Source organism: Babylonia areolata, chromosome 21 (genome assembly GCF_041734735.1).
Source record: "Babylonia areolata isolate BAREFJ2019XMU chromosome 21, ASM4173473v1, whole genome shotgun sequence".
Taxonomy (NCBI): domain Eukaryota; kingdom Metazoa; phylum Mollusca; class Gastropoda; order Neogastropoda; family Buccinidae; genus Babylonia; species Babylonia areolata.
Window position 1 is genome coordinate 37,392,539 of NC_134896.1, and position 20,502 is coordinate 37,413,040.

The 20,502-nt window shown below is 41.1% G+C and overlaps 1 protein-coding gene across 3 annotated transcripts in view; it reads left to right on the top strand.

The window, feature by feature from the left end:
• LOC143296203 (gamma-butyrobetaine dioxygenase-like) overlaps positions 1 to 17,581 on the top strand; it is a 26,766-nt gene extending 9,185 nt beyond the window's left edge. For all 3 annotated transcript variants that reach the window (XM_076608018.1, XM_076608019.1, XM_076608020.1), the window contains 11 exons: positions 277 to 416; positions 1,647 to 1,702; positions 3,535 to 3,610; positions 4,601 to 4,645; positions 6,782 to 6,909; positions 9,742 to 9,882; positions 12,174 to 12,234; positions 14,199 to 14,252; positions 14,548 to 14,616; positions 15,202 to 15,306; positions 16,779 to 17,581. In XM_076608018.1, the coding sequence (XP_076464133.1) occupies positions 277 to 416; positions 1,647 to 1,702; positions 3,535 to 3,610; positions 4,601 to 4,645; positions 6,782 to 6,909; positions 9,742 to 9,882; positions 12,174 to 12,234; positions 14,199 to 14,252; positions 14,548 to 14,616; positions 15,202 to 15,306; positions 16,779 to 16,886 (983 nt within the window). In that variant the 3' untranslated portion in view covers positions 16,887 to 17,581. The remainder of the gene's footprint in view (positions 1 to 276; positions 417 to 1,646; positions 1,703 to 3,534; positions 3,611 to 4,600; positions 4,646 to 6,781; positions 6,910 to 9,741; positions 9,883 to 12,173; positions 12,235 to 14,198; positions 14,253 to 14,547; positions 14,617 to 15,201; positions 15,307 to 16,778) is intronic.
• The last annotated feature ends 2,921 nt before the right edge of the window (positions 17,582 to 20,502 follow it).

Genomic DNA, 20,502 nt, shown 5'->3' on the forward strand with positions numbered 1-20,502 from the left:
AAGAGAACATGGGAGTTGAATTCCATGAAAACAGAAGAAGAAGAAAGAAGTGCTCAGCCAAAATGATTATACACGTTAAAAGCCCTCTTGTACATATAACAATGAAGGTAGGGGTTCTATTCCACAAACGCAGAAGGAAGAAAGCGCTCAGTGAAAATGGTCATGCATGTAAAAGACCACTCGTTCATGAATAAAAGTGAAGACAGGAGTTGCATTCCACAAACGCAGAGGAGGAAGAAGAAGTAGTGAGTGACAGGAATGGTTCCCTTTGCGCAGGGGACAGTTTGCTGATAGAGTTTGGAGGGAAGGATGCCCACAGGGGTCATGTGCCCATCCAGTTTCTCAAGGAGTACGACCACTCCAGTGCAGCCCTTGACAGGAAGAAGGCAGCCATCGATGTCAATACCTTCGCCACAGTGAGATGATTGTGATGTGATGTGATGCGATGCGATGTGTTTTAAGGTGGTGGTGCTCTGTGTGTGTGTGATGTGGTTCACAGATGTATGACTATGATTGTCTCAGTATGTGTTTGTGTTTGTGTGCATGTGGGTTTTTTCTCTGATGTGGTGCATGAAAGCGTGTGTGTGATGTCATATGTGTTTGGGAGGTGGTGTTTTGTGGCTGTGTGATGTGGTTTGCAGGTGTTCGAGTGTGTGAGTATGTGCATGTATTTTTGCATGTGTTTTTGTGTGATGTGGTGCATGTATGTGTGTGTGATGTGGTGTGTATGTGTGTGTTGTGTTTGTGCATGTTTTTGTTTTAACAAAGAAAGAGTTGATGAGTCCAAGCATATTTGTGTGTATAACTGTGTACTTTTATGATGCTTGTGATATTTGTTATCAGAAAGGAGGTGCAAAAGTTAGAAAGGGAGATGTGTTTAGATGATTAAAACAGATTTCTTAGATAAGGTGGTTTTTTTGTTTTGGGGTTTTTATTTTAAAACCAGTTCTTAAAAAGTGGGAAAAGTTGTGGTAAGCTGGAGGTATTATGCATGTGCCTGTCTATGAGTCTGACTTTTATGCAAACTTCTGAATTTCATTGCAGCTGAGATCAATGGATACATGAATTGAATTCCTGTTGAAAATATCAATTGGGTTCCAGACCAAAAGGAAAAGGAACTGTGCTTGTTTTGTTGTGCTCTATGAATAAGTGTTATAGAAATCTCTTTTATTTAAATTCAAACACTTTTGACTTTTTTTGTGTGTGTGGAAAGCAAACGCTGTTGTGTTGTCTTTATTTTTTTAAATATTAGCATGTGTACTTATTTTTAAAGCATGTGTAAAAAACATTAATAAAATGTGACATACAGATACAGCGCTATAGTGCTACTTTTTTGGTTGTTGCAGTCTTTATTAAATTTACGGAACATGCGTACAAAGTTCCATAAAGATGTTTTCAGTAGTTTGTCTAGATTTACTAAAATGCACTATACAAATGCCATTCATCATCATCATTATCATTAGTTCCAGAAAAAAAGAACAAAATGAAATGACAGGGATATCCATCAAATCTGAACAACAACAAACATGCATATATATATATATTTTTTTTTTATCTAACGATTTCATTGTGCTGTCACTGTGTGTTACAGGTGATACCAAAATTTTGAGCGAGCATGATAATGAGGAATTGTGTGTTTGACACAGGAAGTGCCTCAGCTGACCTATGAGGATCTGACTAAACAAGAGGATGGCTTATATAGGTCAGTGTGTGGTGGTGGTTGTTTTGTGTGTCTGTGTGTGTGTGTGTGTGTGTGTGTGTATGTGTGTGTTTGTGTGTAATTATGTAATAAGTGTAGTCTCTGAATCTGTTTTATATTATTGTGCGCTAAATCATTATTTTTCTTCTTCTTTCTTTTGTGAGTTATTCTGCGCGTGCACATGTGTGTTTAATGTTTATTGTAAAGCGCTTTGAGCTCTCTTTAAGGGAGGAAAGCGCTCAACAAATGTCCATTATTATTATTATTATTATTATTATTGTTATTAAAAAGGAGAGGTGGTTTGAACATATTGATGAAGAATTTGACGTATATTGACGGGGAATTTGACATCATCCCTTAGTTACGTCACGCTATGGACTTTTACGTCATGCACTTGTGTGTGTTTGCTTTTCAGTCACCTTCTTACATATCTTTCACTTCACTGCATTTTTATTAATTCATTTATTTGTTTATTTTGTCAAGTCGTTTTATTGCATTTCATGTCACTAAATGTTTTATGCAAACTAAGGGTAAGGTCTGAAGACCTGCTCAGCACATTGGGTCTATGTGAAGGTTGGGCATCTGCTTTTTTGGGGATGGGGTGAGGGGGTTATTTTTTTATTTTATTTTATTTTTTTTAAAACGGATGTAATGTAGCGTATATAGATCAGTCCACACGCTTTGACACCTCTTGAAACTGAAACTGAAAATGAAACTGTGTGCAAACATTAAGTTTAAAAAAATAAAGAAAAAAAACACTCAACTACTTTAAAATGTTGGTGGCAGTTTACACATAACACATTCACAAGAACCACTCAAATTCTTGAGTACCTACTTACAAATTTTTGTGTCTTCAAATGCTAGTTATCATTAGTATATGTTTTAGAAGTGATGTACATTAGCTAGTGTGAGGGGGTGGAAGGTTAATAAGCATTGTTTTAATCATGGTGAGAGCTGGACTAAGTGTGTGGGCTGGACAATGTTTGTCCGTATCTGTGAATTTTGCAGTGTATGCGATGTCTGCTTTTGAGTGGTGGGTCTGTGTGCATGCACACAATTTTCCTATCAAACTGCAGAATCTTTACATCCTTTTTTATCTTAAAAAACAACAACAACCAAACATTTAAGCAGGATAAACAATTTAAAAATATTTTAAAAGGGCAAACATATAATGCTGGAAAAAGAGAACCCCCCACCCACCCTCACCCTACCCCACCCCACCCCCGCCTCCCTAAAAAAAAAAACAGAGAAAAACAAGTAATTCAGTATGCAAATGACAAAGCATCTATCCACCCATCTTTACAGCCTTTTAACTGAAGCTACATGTTTTCTGATCAAAGCTCTGTTGGTTCAGAGTTTTCAGGTTAGCAGATATATTTCTTCTGTGTTCTGCACATGTAGATTAGTAATCACAACACAAACATATTAATTCATAAGAGACATGAAAACATGAAGCAGTCGGAACCGTAAGGTACATACAAGTCATGTCACAAGTTTATCATTATTGTACAAATTTTAAAAGCATTGCGCTTTAACTTGTATGGCAATCCAGCACATAAACTGGCAAGTGTCAGTAGTTGTAAGATAAGTGATGGTGGCAGCAGAGCTTGCAGTTGCAACAATAACAGTAAAAGTAAAGACAGAAAAAACTGGGCAGGGTGGGCTGAGGAGAGTGGGGAGAGGGTGGGGTAGGATTTGTCAAATGCAGTGGTGACAATCTCTTCAGGGAGAGATCAGGCAGATTTGCAAGTAGAGAAATGTGTTGTGACAAACGTGCATATACAGGTATGCTTATTGATGTGTGTGCTTGTGTGTGTGTGTGTGTGTGTTAACAGGTGGTTGAAGAATCTGGCTGACTATGGATTCTGTGTCATCAAAGGCGTTCCCACAGAGGAGTTGATGGTGATAAAGGTATGCATAATGCACACGTTATAATCTTTCTTCTTCTTCTGCATGTGTGGGCTGTAACTCCCACATACACAAGTGGGATTTTACATGTATAACTGTTTTTATCCCACTATGTAGGCAGCCATAGTCCATTTTCAAGGGTGTGCATGCTGGGTATGTTCTTGTTTCCATAACCCACTGAACACAGATCACATAATCTTGAATACGCATATTTGATTTTTTTTTTTTCGTGCAAATAGATGTGAATTAGGTTCAGGCACTAGCAGGTCTGCCCAGTTTCTTCCTTTTGTGTCATGAATCACTCTGCACACTGTAATCTGAAACCTGCCCCCACCCTTACTCCCTCTCGCAGGCCCGACATTCATACAAAATGTGTTCTATTCTTGGACCACTAAATACTGCATGTTTGCAAGTTCAAACTCAGTTCTGCTTACTGGGTGGAGAGTTGGCTGGTATTCCTCACCTTCCTCGTCCACAGAATCATGAGACTTCAGTTTATCTTCATTTTCTTCAAGCATCCAGTTTGATTTTCACTGAGCAGTAGCTAAAACCTGTGTCATCGTGTTTAGTTTCGCTCACACTTGGCTGGGATAACTTGTTGCCATTTGCTTGCCCGCGTTGATACTGAGTTGTTGATGTGTTCCAGTCAGCCAGTAAAAGCTTTTGAAAAATCACATTCCAGGGTGATGTACAGTGTTTCCAAGTTATTATAAGAGCTGGGCTTGGCAAAATGATAATTTCCAAAACTACGTAAAAGCTTTTGCAAGAGGGAGATATTTCGCCACTGTTTGGGTACAGCTTTTGTGGCAGTGGCAGGGGAGTTAATTTTCTGCAGTTTGAGATTGGCTTACATAGCAGTCGAATGGTTAAACATCTTTCTATATCATGTACCAGTAGTACCAGAGTCTGTTCTTTCTTTTATGTTTGATTTGAACATATTTGCCTTTTATTTTCCTGCAGGTATGTGATGCTTGTGTTGTCTTGTGTTGTCAGATGGCTGAAATGATTGGGCCAATTCAGGACACCATCTATGATGATGTGAGTACTAATCTGTGTTTGGTGTCAAGAACAAAAGGATTGTTTTGTGGAATAGTTTGAAATCTGTTGAATGAATAATATTTTCCAAAGATTTACCCAGAAAATAAATGTTGATAAAGGCATTGTTCTGTGGAATAGTCTGAAATCTGTTAAGTAAATTACCTTTCCCTAAAATTTACCCAGATAATCAATGTTGAACTGTCAGAAAGGATGGTGAGCATGCCCCCTGAACATTCACCCAGAAATTTCAACAGAGACTGTTAGCATGAATGATTGGCTAACTGATCACTTCCCTGTATGAATGTGTAGAATACCTATGAATTTCCTTTTTTATCTCCATGACTATAAAAGATGGAAACTTTGAAAAGATTTGCATTAGAAGGAAACATGCCATCAGAGTAATGCCCAAGAGAGAGTGTGTGGGTGTCAAGTGTTTTACTTATTTTTAACTTAGTTAAACTTAGAATGAGGAGCAAGGTGGCAGAACGGTTAAGATGCTTAACAATCAAAACTGTGTCTGTGAGGGTCTGGGTTTGAATCCCGCTCTCACCATTTCTCCCAAGTTTGACTGGAAAATCAAACTGAGTATGTAGTCAATTGGATGAGGCAATATACTGAGGTCCTGTGTGCAGCACGCATTTGGTGTACTGAAAAAAACCCCATGGCAACAAAAGTGTTGTCCTCTGGCAAAATACCGCAGAAGAAATCCACCCTGATAGGTACACAAGTACATATGCATGCACTCAAGGCCTGACAAGCGTATTGGGTTATGCTGCTGTCTGTCTAGCAGATGTGGTGCAGTGTATATGGATTTGTGCGAAGACAGTGACGCCTCCTTGAGAAAATGAGACTGAAACTTAGAGAAGTTACATGCTCCCTTGTCACACGACACATGAGGCCGTCAAAGTGCTCCAGCGTGTTTGGTCAGCAGTCACCCTCAGTGCGTTGCTTTGTCGCTTATTCATCATCATCTGGAGGTACTTGTAGATCGTCTGGCACCAGATCATCTTTGGGGATCCCCTTCATCTCTGTCAACGAGGGTTCCATTGAAGAACTCAGCTGGCAAAGTCTTGTGACATGTCCCATCCAAGCGTTTTGAAACTTGACAAATGGGAATGAGATATCACAATCTGTCATATCCACCAGGGACACAGTGAAAATGGTACTGTATGGAGTGAAATGCTCCACCTTGTCACAGAGGAAAGTTGTGTGTGGGTCCCAGAGACTGACCCAGCAAATGGAAGGTTCTGGCAAAGGCAGAGCAAAAGCCTAGAAATCATCAAGGGCCATCTTCCTGACTGGTGGGAAGCTGGTTATGCTTTTGATTTCCTAATCAGAAGACATGGATTTTTTTGGGTGTTTTTGTTTGTTTGGTTTTGTTTTTTTTCCTGTGATGGAGTCTCACGTCGGTCTGACGGATGAGTAGGCAGGCAGACTTATCTGTCGGTGTGTGTCCTCATATGGGAGAAAAGGCCGACTGGACGCACAGCACTTCTCACAGCTGTTGCAAGGGAAAATGTCTCCAGAAGTTGAGCCCTGCTTCCTTCACTCGCGCTTCTCCTTAATGGCCAGCATTCTCTTGTTTTCAAACGTCTTTATGCCACTAGAGCACAGCATCCTCCAGCGAGAGCGTAAAACCCTCCCAGCTGTTGCTGTTACTGCCTCAGAGTGGTAGACTGATCTCCAGTCAGGGTTCTCTCTACACAGGTGGTTTTATTTTCTGTGTATTGTCATGTGTATATAACATGCACATCTGTGTGTGTGTTCAGTTGTGTGTGTACAGTTATATCTCTGTGGATGCATGGTATTTTTCTTGTATTGAATTATATTACTGTTTGTCACAACAGATATATCTGTGTGAAATTTGAGCTGCTCTCCCTGGGGAGAACACATGCATCGCAAACCCCTATATATATATATATTTTGTGTGTGTGTGTGTGTGTCTGCAACAGAACTTTTTCAGGGACAACCCTTTTATTGTACAAGGTGTGTGTGTGTGTGGTAATAGTTCTTGACATGCATTCTGTGTGTGTGTGTGTGTGTGTGTGCCTGTGATGGTATGTGTGTGTGTGCATTTGTGTGTGTGTGTGTGCGTGTGTGTGTGTGTGCATGCATTGGTGACACTTGTGTGCGCAGGTATTTGACGTGCATGTGTCAGATCATCAGCTGACCAATGTAGCGTACTCGGCAGATGGACTGGTCTACCACCAGGATCTGCTGTACTATGAATCACCTCCTGGTCTGCAGTTCCTGCACACGCTCAAGTGAGTGGCAGTGTAGTTGTCTGTCTTGTTTATCAGAGCTGTGCTTGTTTGGGGAGAGAAAAATTGGCTGGATTTGGTCAAAGCCTGTGTGTGTGTGTGTGTGTGTGTGTGTGTGTGCGGTGTGTTTGTGCTGTGTGTGTGTGTGTGTGTGTGTGCGTGCACGCGCACTTGAGAGAGGAAGAGAGAGTGTATGTTTTTATGTGTGTGTGTGTGTGTGTTTGAACATTTAGCAGTCTTTACTTTGTGGTGAGGTTGTTTGTGTGTGTGTTTGAGAAGATCGTGCAACACTTGTGACTTCTTTGCTTGTGTTTTTTTTTTTTTAAACTGTGTCATTTTATCCTGATAGAACACAGAATATCTTCAGACACACATTCCTGACATTTTCACAAGGGCTAATACCTCAGAGCTACTTGTTTTACCGACATTGATCAGATGTACATGTCTGGATCTGGAGGAGACTTGATATTGTAATAAACACTCAAACCGTCTGTGAAATACAATCTGGCCATGTGATTGGGAACATGAGGAATAGCATTAAACAGATAAGGCTTTTATTTTCCCAAAATTTGGAAATCGTTACACTGTCTTGTTTTGACAGTATCAGATTGAATTGTGGAGGCATCAGTGGACACCGGTGATGAATCAGATACTCATGATTCTCCAACCAGGGAGAACAGGTTATAATCACCCAGACAGCCCTTCACTGGACACCAGAAGGTAGGTGTAAGAGAGGAAAGCCAAAGAACACCTGGTGCAGAACAGTTGAAGGAGAACAGAAGCACACCTGGTGCAGAACAGTTGAAGGAGAACAGAAGACCCAGAAGCACACCTGGTGCAGAACAGTTGAAGGAGGACAGAAGACCCAGAAACACACCTGGTGCAGAACAGTTGAAGGAGAACAGAAGACCCAGAAGCACACCTGGTGCAGAACAGTTGAAGGAGAAGAGAAGACCCAGAAGCATATCTGGTGCAGAACAGTTGAAGGAGAATAGAAGTCCCAGAAGCACACCTGGTGCAGAACAGTTGAAGGAGAACAGAAGGACACCTGGTGCAGAACAGTTGAAGGAGAACAGAAGACCCAGAAGCACACCTGGTGCAGAACAGTTGAAGGAGAATAGAAGACCCAGAAGCACACCTGGTGCAGAACAGTTGAAGGAGAACAGAAGCACACCTGGTGCAGAACAGATGAAGGAGAACAGAAGACCCAGAAGCACACCTGGTGCAGAACAGTTGAAGGAGAATAGAAGTCCCAGAAGCACACCTGGTGCAGAACAGTTGAAGGAGAACAGAAGACCCAGAAGCACACCTGGTGCAGAACAGTTGAAGGAAAATAGAAGTCCCAGAAGCACACCTGGTGCAGAACAGTTGAAGGAAAATAGAAGTCCCAGAAGCACACCTGGTGCAGAACAGTTGAAGGAGAACAGAAGACGCAGAAGCACACCTGGTGCAAAACAGCTGAAGGAGAACAGAAAATCGAGGAGCACACCTGGTGCAGAACAGTTGAAGGAGAACAGAAGACCCAGAAGCACACCTGGTGCAGAACAGATGAAGGAGAACAGAAGCACTCCTGGTGCAGAACAGATGAAGGAGAACAGAAGCACTCCTGGTGCAGAACAGATGAAGGAGAACAAAAGCACTCCTGGTGCAGAACAGTTGAAGGAGAACAGAAGACCCAGAAGCACACCTGGTGCAGAACAGATGAAGGAGAACAGAAGCACTCCTGGTGCAGAACAGTTGAAGGAGAACAGAAGACCCAGAAGCACACCTGGTGCAGAACAGATGAAGGAGAACAGAAGCACTCCTGGTGCAGAACAGTTGAAGGAGAACAGAAGCACACCTGGTGCAGAACAGATGAAGGAGAACAGAAGCACACCTGGTGCAGAACAGATGAAGGAAAACAGAAGCACACCTGGTGCAGAACAGTTGAAGGAGAACAGAAGACCCAGAAGCACATCTGAGTTATCATTCAGAGACTGTCTTAAAACAAGACTAGAGTGATGATTCTTCATTGCTGCCCTGAATGGGCAGTAAATAGATAAGTCAGTCCAGACAGCGATCCTTCCAGTCTGCAGAGTGGTATGTTTAATTCATTGAGCCCTGCACCCGAGCGTTGCTCTGGCATCAAAATGAGTCTGGTTAAAACCGTTTTCACGCTCCTACATACACATAAACGGCAAGGAAAGGGAACTAACTTCTACAGTATTTTCGGATGTGTCTGCATGTAATTTGGAGGAAAAACAGTATACTTCCTGCATTTTTTCCGCATCACTATGTCATGGAAGCCTAACCGTGGCTGTAAACTCCCTTAGGTTGAATGGGTGTATAAAACACAACTGACTGTCTCCATCCAGATTTTGTGTCAGCACTTAATTAGCTCTGCTGCATATGTCATAGCCAGGTGGGTTTTTTTTATGCTTTTATATGAAACAGTACTGAGACGGGTGCAATAGCAGAGTGGTTAAAGCATTGGACTGTCAATCTGAGGGTCCCGGGTTCAAATCATGGTGATGGCGCCTGGTGGGTAAAGGGTGGAGATTTTTACGATCTCCCAGGTCAACATATGTGCAGACCTGCTAGTGCCTGAACCCCCTTCGTGTGTATACGCAAGCAGAAGATCAAATACGCACGTTAAAGATCCTGTAATCCATGTCAGCATTTGGTGGGTTATGGAAACAAGAACATACCAAGCATGCACACCCCCGAAAACGGAATATGGCTGCCTACATGGCGGGGTAAAAATGGTCATACATGTAAAAGCCCACTCATGTGCATATGAGTGAACGCAGAAGAAGAAGAAGAAGAAACAGTACTGAGAGTGATGTGGTTTGCCAGGTTCGATGACTGCGTGACGGGCGGGGAGAGTCTGATCGTGGACGTGTTCAAGGTGGCCAGTGAATTCCGTCAGTCCAACCCTGAGGACTTTGAGGCTCTAGCCACCATCCCAGCCACCTTCCAGAAGATTCACTATGGCAGGTAGGACATCAGTCGGAGGTAAGATGGCTGGACAGTAAGATTATTTTTTGTTTGTGCTCCCAGAATTTTCGACATATTGGTGTTTTTTTTAAAATATTTTGAAAATGATGGGGATGATGGAAGGATGGTGGTATGGGTATCCATTTAGGTTTGGGACTATTTGACAAGGCTGTACTGTCGTGATATGTCATGGCTTCAACCAGGCTGAAACATAGATGCCTGCAGTTTTGGTCAGGAAATATGAGTATCTTTTGTCATCACTCTCGAACAAATCCAGTTTGATAAATAGAATTGCGCAATCAACAACCATCTACCTGAAGATCTAGTCATCAACCCCATCCACATGTAATATGCAGCTTCTGTTCAAACATGTGTGTGTGTGTGAGAGAGAGAGAGAGTTTGTGTGTGTGTGCGTGCATGTGTGTGTGTGTGTGTGTGTGTGTGTGTGTGTGTGCAGTGCGTGCATGTGTGAATATGCACAAGTTTTTATATTGATATGCACTTGTATGTATCCTAAATTCTACTGTATCTATGTTTGTGTATGATTTTCGATTTATGTTTGTATCTCATTATATACTATCCCCCCCCCGCCCCCCAATATTCCTTATGACCCTGGTACACTTGGTAATAAAGACATATTGTATTGTATTGTATTCTATTTGTATTTCTATTCTATTCTATTCTTATGGCACTTTCCACTTTGCCACATCAACTGGTGACTAAGATTTTCATAACCAGCTGCTCTTGTGGATGATATTTATTGGCATGTCTGTTTATTGAATTGTTTCTAAAGTCGTCTGTCTGCCTGTCTGTCTGCTTGGGTTTTTCTTTTCTTTTTCTTTTTTCTTTTTTTAAGAAACCAGTTACAGTTGCTGGAAGTGGCATTCTGTTACTTCTGCGATGGAAGAGCCACTTCTCTCTCTGTCTCTCTCTATTTTGCATATCTTCTTGATCAGTTCCTGTTGTCTTTTTTGTTGTTCTTATCTAATACATATCATTACCTTTTTGCATTTATAGGATGACAGATTGGTGTTTGGTGTTCTATGTTCAATGTGTACACATTTAAAAACTTTCGATTGATTAGATCTTCATTACAATATAATTTTTTTTTATCTTGATCAATACTGTTTGTAATTGTTGTTATCATCGTTGTTATCATCATTGTTGTTGCTGTTGTTGTTATTATTATTGTAACAATTATTAACAAGTACTTGCTAAATTCAAGTCTTAGTTGTGATAGAACATATTCTCTGAACTCAGTTCTTGAAAATGTTATACATGGAATTGGGTTTCTGACCTATTTGATGCTTCATACGTAAATGGTTCTTGCATATGCTTGTATGTATCTGGGTTTTTTTGTTGTTGTTGTTGTTTTCTGCTGCCGGTAAAATAATGAAATGTGTCTAAGATGTATATTGTGAGTTGACATGTATGTGTGACGGGCGCAATAGCCGAGTGGTTAAAGCGTTGGACTGTCAATCTGAGGGTCCCGGGTTCGAATCACGGTGACGGCGCCTGGTGGGTAAAGGGTGGAGATTTTTACGATCTCCCAGGTCAACATATGTGCAGACCTGCTAGTGCCTGAACCCCCTTCGTGTGTATATGCAAGCAGAAGATCAAATACGCATGTTAAAGATCCTGTAATCCATGTCAGCGTTTGGTGGGTTATGGAAACAAGAACATACCCAGCATGCACACCCCCGAAAACGGAGTATGGCTGCCTACATGGCGGGGTAAAAACGGTCATACACGTAAAAGCCCACTCGTGTGCATACGAGTGAACGCAGAAGAAGAAGAAGAAGACATGTATGTGTGTGTGTTTGTCTTGTGTGCTTTGTGGCTGACTGACGTGTTACTGTGAAGGACTTTGAGAGGTTTGAAAGTGCTAATTGAATGTACTCTTCTTTTTCTTCTTCTTCTTCTTCTTCTTCTTCTTCTTCTTCTTCTTCTTCTTCTTCTTCTTCTTCTTCTTCTTCTTCTTCTTCTTCTTCTCCTTCTTCTTCTCCTCCTTCTCCTCCTCCTCCTACTTCTTCTTCTTCTTCTTTTTTTTTTCTTCCTCTTCATTTTAGTATCATTATTATTAGTATTATTAGTAGAAGTAATATTAATGATAATGATAATAAATTATTATCATTATTATTTTTACTGTTGTCCTTTTTCTTCTTCTTCTTCTTCTTCTTCTTCGTCTTGTTATCATTATCAACAGCTTCATCATCATCATTTGTCATTAAATCTTTTTTTTTTTTTTTAATACCTGCACACAAACACAACATGTACCTGTGTTTGTGCAGATCAGCTCCAGTTCACATGACGTTCAGCAGACCTCTGATCACACTGAACCAAGAAAAACAGGTAATGTCAGCAGGACGAACCACACAGCACTTTGAAAACAAACAAGCCAGCTGATATCTTGCTCCCATTACTCAACATATTATGATGAAAATAATAGTAATGATAATCATTTTTATAATGATGATAAAGGAGTGGTGGCCCAGAGGTAACGCGTCCGCCTTGGAAGCAAGAGAATCTGAGCGCGCTGGTTCAAATCACGGCTCAGCCGCCGATATTTTCTCCCCCTCCACTAGACCTTAAGTGGTGGTCTGGACGCTAGTCATTCAGATGAGATGATAAACCGAGGTCCCGTGTGCAGCATGCACTTAGCGCAGGTAAAAGAACCCACGGCAACAAAAGGGTCGTTCCTGGCAAAATTCTGTAGAGAAATCCACTTCGATAGGAAAAACAAATAAAACTGCAGGCAGGAAAAAATACAAAAAAATGGGTGGCGCTGTAGTGTAGCGACGTGCTCTCCCTGGGGAGAGCAGCCCGAATTTCCCACAGAGAAATCTGTTGTGATAAAAAGAAATACAAATACAAATATAAGATGAAGAAGAGTTCATTTACAAGTGCTTTCAAACATCTTAAAGCACTTTACAATAATGTGTCAAACACAAAGCACACAAGATTACACATACACAAGCACACATACACACATGCACACACGCATGTACAGAAGAAATAGCTGTACATGGATGATATTAATTTATGGGTTAGCCATAGATTCAGAAGATTCAGACATTCTTCAACTCCTGTCTGAGGCGCATCTACAAGATCCGATGGCAGGAGAAGATCCGAAACGAAGATCTGTGGGAGCGAGCGGGACAGGAACCAGTGGCCAAGCAGATACTGCGGAGGAAGTGGGGCTGGATCAGACACACCCTCAGGAAGCCAGCGTCCAGCATCACATGCCAAGCCCTGACCTGGAACCCGCAGGGAAAGAGGAAGAGAGGCCGGCTTCGCAACAGCTGGAGGCGAGATACCGAGGCAGAGCTGAAGCAGCAAGGAACCAACTGGACTGGAATGGCCAGAACAGCCCAGAACAGAGTGCGATGGCGAGGGGTCGTCGATGGCCTATGTTCCACCAGGAGCAATGGGCAAAATGAATGAAATGAATGAATTATACATTCACTACAATGAGGATTAAAGAGACTGTTGAGAATGTTATGCAAAATAAACTTGCTCATTGCACAATATATAGATATATTCAAGGTATTTTTGACAAAGATGAGAGAAGTACCGTAAAGTTCGGTCTATAAGCCGCGACTTTTTACCCCAGCTTCAACCTCCACGGCTTATGCAATGATGCGGCTTATTTGCGGATTTTAACGATCCCAGGAGTGTCACATTCTTGTCTATTCTTAGCTGCCCTTCAACTCACCAAAATCATGATTTCTGTCCATGAAGTTTTGGATGAGCTTCAAGATAGTGTGCTAACTGTTCACGTTTTATAAATCAAATCCGCACACATTAAAGCCTTCAGATCAGCATTCAGTTCTACTCTGCTCAAGTGTACACCCTCATCATGCCGAAAACACGACATTATGCCTATGATGCAGTCTTCAAATTGAAGGCGATCGACCTAGCAGATGACAGTGCAAGTGACGAACCAGCAGCGACCTCCACCTTCATGTTCATGAAGTTTAAAGCGAGGCTGAAGTCAGTGACAAGATGGCAGAGGAAGCTGTTCTGGTTCTCTTCAACTCAGACACTGAACACGAAGATTTTAGTGGATTCAGTGAGCATCATGTGACCCGCTTTGCGTATGCAATTGGGAGAGGTCGATATGGAGGCCAGTACTTCACAATTTGTTAAAACCACTGTTAGAATTATACTTGGAATAAAAAAGTTGTTTAGATCTAGATTAAAGAAAACTACAGCAACGACAAAATGTGCCTATAAAAAATGTTTACAAGTGACAGTTTGGATGCTAGTTGCAACAGCATTCTCATTCACTGATGTTCATTGACTGTCTGGAACAGATGGTGGGAGTTTTCTGGGAACCAGCTCATGAAGGACCTATTGAAGTGCCAGAGGTGAGCAATGATAACCATAATGATAATGAAAATAATGATAATAATAATAATAGTAATGATGATAACGATAATCTGTAACTTTTCTTTGGTACAGAATCCAGTACTAACTCTTAGCAACATAAGTATTGTCTTTTGCATTCTGATAGGTACACAAATATATCTGCATGCACTCAAGGCCTGACTGATACGACAGGTATCTGCCCAGTATGAGTTGTGTAGGGTATATGGATTTGTTTGAATGCAGTGACACTTCCTTGACAAACTGAAACATTCTCTTTTTTTCATCTGATTTCAGCACCAAGTGGAAGCATTCTACAGAGCACACATTGCGTTTGCCAAGGCTGTGAAGGAGGCTCCAACACAGGTGATTCTCTTCAGATGTCTGGAACATAATTATTTATAAACATACATATATTTCAAGCAAATGCATGCATAAACACACACAGACACTAATACACACACACACACACACACACACACACACACACACACACACACACACACACACACACACTTATACAGACACACATGCACACACACTCGCATGCACAGTCACCTCCAGTAATAAGACAGTTGTGGGGAAAATGTTTTTTGTTGCTTACGTCCAAGGTTTCTTCTGTCTGAATACCTCTGATATAAGAAAGTTCTTTGAAGAATATTGTTTTATGCCAAGATCTTACATTTCAACTTTATTTGAGGTATGTCTGTCTGTTTTCTCTGTCTCTCTGTATGTGTGGATGCATTTTGTATATGTCAGGATCAAAGTCGAAAATTGTTTAATTAATTTGCTACGCCTTTAGTTTGACTCATATAAATGGATTTTACATACATCTTCGAAGGTACTGAATTCCATCATTGAACACATAGATTTCATAAGCATTTTGTGTGTGTGTGTGTGTGTGTGTGTGTGTTCATGTTTTTTTTTTTTTTATCTGTTCTATTTATTCAGTTTGAATGGAGGATGGAGGAAGGCGATCTCCTGTCTTTCAACAATCGCAGAGTGTGTCACTCTCGGAACGGGTTTGTGATGAACGGCGGAACCAGGCATCTAAAGGTACGATCACAGTGGTGGTGGTGGTGGTAGATTTTAATGTTAACCCCTTGACTGCTTAACCTTGGTGAAATGAGATCAGTTTCATTTGATTCTGAACTGCAGTTAACTCATTCTACTCCAGGTACAGGTGAACTCGTACCATGATTACTTCCCCTGTGGACCAAGCAAGAGTATTCTCGTTCCAACACTCTGTTCTAATTTCGTTCATTCTTGCTTGGTACAGTTGGCATTCTAAACTGAACAGTTACAGATTCCGGAAGCATGAAAACGAAGCTTTGTTTGACAGATAAAATCAGCTATTCTCCATCGATTTTCGCTGTTTTAGTGAACCACCATGTTTTTTTCTGCAGTGATGTCATGTAGTGCTGGTCCAAGGGAGTTGTAGCATGCATGTAGCTGTGGGGTAGAATGAGTTAATTTTTTTTATACATCTCATTGGTTTCATAGCTTTTGCTGAACAAAAATAAAATGATCCCAAGAGGAAGGAGTCCAGTTAAAAAATGATGACTGACATCCTGACCTGTCTGCTCTGACTTGTCTTTGTGAGCTGACAGCCCTTTGCTGACGAGTGTACTCATTAACAAAAGTCGAGGATTAAACAAATATCTAATTAGTGTAACATCAAAAATGGGTTCAGATTGTAAAATGTTAACCCTTAGACGCTGGAATTTATCTCCATGTTTTTTTTTAAGGAGTGTGTCAAAGAACAAAAACAAAAATCATTGAAAAAATTCAAGTAGGATATAATTATGTGCACAGAAAAATAAGTGTAAGTCTTTAAAGGAAAATGGCAGAATTATGGAATGGTACTTTCAGTTTAACAAGGGCAGATATCAGCTAATAAAGAGGAGATATTCTTCATTTATAACTTCAAGTCAAAAGTGCCAAAGATATGTGTTCATAACTACTGGATTCATATGGAAATTATGTGAATTTGTATAAACACATGTGTGACTTTTAGTTCCAGCATCCAAAGGTGAACATTTTGTGGTCCCTTGATGACCCCCTCATGTGTGCAATTGCTTACTTGCACACACACACACACACACACACAGAGAAACACATGTACATGACATGTAGTATGAACACACATGCACACAGATATACATACATACTGCAATACAAAGAAAAGGCTGGTGTAGGTGGGTTTTATTTTGTTTTGTTTTTGTTGTTGTTTTTGCACGCATGTGTGCTTATGTATGTGCTTATGTATGTTTCTGTTCAGTCTGCGTTAACTCAAGTTTCAAACAAATGCACACACTCACAGACACAGAGTAAAAGATGCACAAACAGGGACACTTTGGGAAACAAACCCCCAAATTACTGTTGACTGCTGTTGTGAGAGGTGGCTTTAGCTGTACACATGGATGGGCAGAATAAATGCATTTATGTGCATGATAATGTGTGTATGAGTATAGTCTTTGCTAATAAAATCCCTGTGTGTGTGTGTGTGTGTGTGTGTGTTATTTCAGGGTTGCTATGTGAACATCGACCACTTCAAGAGCCAGTTCACGGTGCTGTCTCAGAAGTTTGGCAATGGGGTACCCAGCAAGAGAGTGGGCAACCAGTGCCTGTTTTAGGGAACTGTGGACAGTGCCTGTTTCAGGGAACTGTGGGCAACCAGTTCCTGTTTCAGGGAATTGTGGACAACCAGTGTCTATTTTAGGGAACTATGGGCAAACAGTGTCTGTTTTAAGGAACTGTGGACATCCAAATATTGTTTATAGGGAACTGTTGGCATCTCGTTCCCGTTTTAGGGAAGTATGGGCAATTAGATCCTGTTTTAGGGAATTTGGGGCAATCAATGCCTGTTTTGGGGAACTGTATGCTTTTAACAGCATACTTTTGCACACACACAGAGAGGAACAGTACATACTTAAAAGACTTCAACTTTTCTATTCCCTAAACATCCCTGTTTCACCATAACAAAATTTAAACTCTTCTGGAATGGTTTGTCATTGTCATTCTGTTACTAAGCAGCTTAAACTTCAGTATGTTTGTGATTTGATATGAAATGATCAACAGCAGTAAATTGTGATTCATAATTGGTGTTTAATGTGGTGTGTACATGGTGGGTGTGGGCCTTTGTATCCAGAGATGACATATAAGGATATCTGTTGTATGATTCATCAATGGGCAGGGAGATGTGAGTATATTCTGATTGTCTTTTCTTTATCCAGTCTTGGATCTGTTGTGATTCCAGAATCAATGAGTGAATTATTTCTTCACATTTGAAAATGTAAGTGTAACCCCTGTGGGGTTTTTTGAAATAAATTCTTGTCTTCTGTGCATATAGGATTTGTTTGTGGATGTGCAATTGGCTTTTATGTGAGTGTTGTGCTGATATACCATGATGAGCATCTTGGAGTGTTTTGTGCTGTTTTAAGTCAGGTGTGTGTTGTCATGTGGCTGTGTTGTGTTAATTTCTTTGGTGTGTATGTTTGGGTGTACATGTGTTTGCGAAAGTGTGTGTGCAACATAATGCAATCATTTTTCTGTGGGTTTTTTTTTTGTTTGTTTGTTTTTTTCTAAGGGTGCAGTCATATCTTTGCATTGTTTCAGCCACATTACCCTCAAACAGCTCATTCTGAATCCCCCCCATTCTGTCACAATCAGGATTGTTCTGCCACAGCGCATGCAAGCAGTCCACAGGGAGCTAACATTGTTGGGCAACCATGAGGCCACATACCAAAGGCCACCCTGAACCACTGTTAAGTCATTCAGATGGTGTTCAGAACTGCCTGTTTCATTTGAGATATGTAGGACACCACCTGCTAAGCCCCCTACTGATGACAATAAGGTACTGAGCCACACTGAGTGACTGCTTCCCTGTGATAGGAGACTTACACCATGTCCTTTCTGTGAATCAGGCTGTCACTATGTCTGTTGAGTGAATCTCCATTAATCTGCTGACTTTGACACTGAAGACTTTGACATGAACCCACCACAGGCACAGAAGTGATGGGGCACTTAGAAATGAGGCCACTGTGACATAAACATAGGGCATGAAAAGCCCCAGAATTTGGGGCAACGTTTCTATTACGTTTTTTTATATTGTGAATGACTGGATGAAGATGATAATGCTGCTACAGAAATCCATCTAAATTTGGTATTCAGGACAAGTTTGTCATCTGTGCATCGCTCAGTTTGTACTTTCATGTATCCCAGCATCAGCCAACCCTGACAGGTACATACACTTGCAGTCTTGGTCTGGAAGTTCAAGCAACACTTCCAAAGATGAAGTGGGTGACTGTGGCCTGAGAGAAGCGCAACACGCTGGAGGTAACTGATCTGACATCCCCACAAGACGTATGCAACACAGTTGGAAACGAGAGTAGCTTTATTTAGAGGTGGTGAAAATGATGCAGTTAACACAAATGTTTGAAGGGTAGAACATGTTCAACACATCAGCAAAGTGCTAAGATTTCATGGATGGAATTAAAATTGTTTGTACCTCAAACTGGATGAATGCCACTGCCAGCCACAGAAGCAGTCCTATTCATTTCCTCACATTCCCTTCTGCTCAGTTGAACTTTACCTTCAAAGATCGTACACCAGGCTAACTGATTGCAACCCTCCCCCAGCCCCAACCTCCCAAAATCAAAGGATGCCTGCCGACATGTCAGGGGTAAAAATGGTTGTTCATGTAAAAGCCCATTTATGTATACAAGCGCACAGAGTCGCAGTCCACAAGCAAAAATAAGGACAACTGATCACAAGTTATCGTCTATGTCAGAAGCCTCGATCACAATCATTCACTGGTAGAGCAAAACTATCAACTACATATTACTGCCTCTGTTGGAACTGGTGGAGATGTTTGATCTGCTGACCCAGAATCCACCTTTGGCAAGAGAACTCAAAGATATGAGTGGAGAACTGTGATGAACTGAAAAAGGCATTGCATTCTAACTAGGATCAAATTGTACAGCTGAAGAACTGAAAACTTTGTTGGATTTGGGAATGCTGAAAAAGATTCTATCATCAGCAGAAAAGCGGAGACACCTTATAGAGACATACCTGGTTTAAAAGTCAGAATAACACAGAGGTGCATACCAGAAATTACAATAACATGAAAGCATTTATAGCCCACATGAGATTTTGTAATTAATTCTCTGCTCTACAGGAAGCCAGTGTACCAGACATTTTTTTTTTTTAAAAGAGAGGTGTACATCTCTGGGACTTCCATGCCTTTAAACTTAAATCACCTCTTCATCTTCAATAGTTCATGACCAAAATCAAACAGACCATTCCTCAGCCATTTCATGGGGTTGCGTAAGAAAGCCATTAACACAGAACAAAGATCCTCATTCTTGAAAATAGATGCAATGTTGGCATTACTCCAGTCAGATGGAACAGCTGATGCAAAGGAGGATCTACAGATGATGGTCAGCACGGGAATGGGTGGGGGTGGAGGGGGCGGGGGGACTTCACTGCATGGCCAGCTCAGTCTTGCAGAGATTTGTCTAATTCACAAGCCTTGTGTCCTAGACTGATGATGAAGATCTTCCTCATGCCCAAAATATCTTTGAGCAAAGAGCTGAGAAGGGAGGACATAAGATCTCTGGCACTTAAATCTGAGTTCATCCATCTCATACTTTTGAATAAGTATTTGGAGTGATGGCTCAACTTTCAGTTCAGTTAAGATTTTGAACCATTAATGAAGTGGGACTGGATGTGTTCATTATAAGGACTTGCACTTTGACTTTTGAGTCTGTGATACTGTACATGCTGATCTTCTGGGGGATCTGAGGTAAATGTTGCACTTAGATTTCGAATGCTTTGTAAATGCCCAGAATCACTTTTGGAGTTGAGACAGCCCTGCCGAATTGACCAATGTCTCTTGCAGTGGCCTGGCTGATACAGTCCAAAATAGAAAGAGGAATCACTTTCATTCTCATGGTCATGTGTTTCGTTGTTGGGGTTGCTGATGTTGTTCTTTGGTGCAGGTTCCACCTCCTTGTATCTGGCCTTACAATTCCATTAAACAAAACAGAACAAGTTAACATTTTTCATAAGAAAAGCAACACAATGGAGCTGAGAAGTCAACTCAATCAGTACAGAAGAAGGCATGGCTAGCAGTGGAGGCTGATTCAATGTTGGACAGACTATAGCCTACTGGCACTTCTTTCCCCCACACACCATCTGGGACCTGAACAGTATGGATGAAGGAGCCTTCGTCAGCAACCCACTTACCAG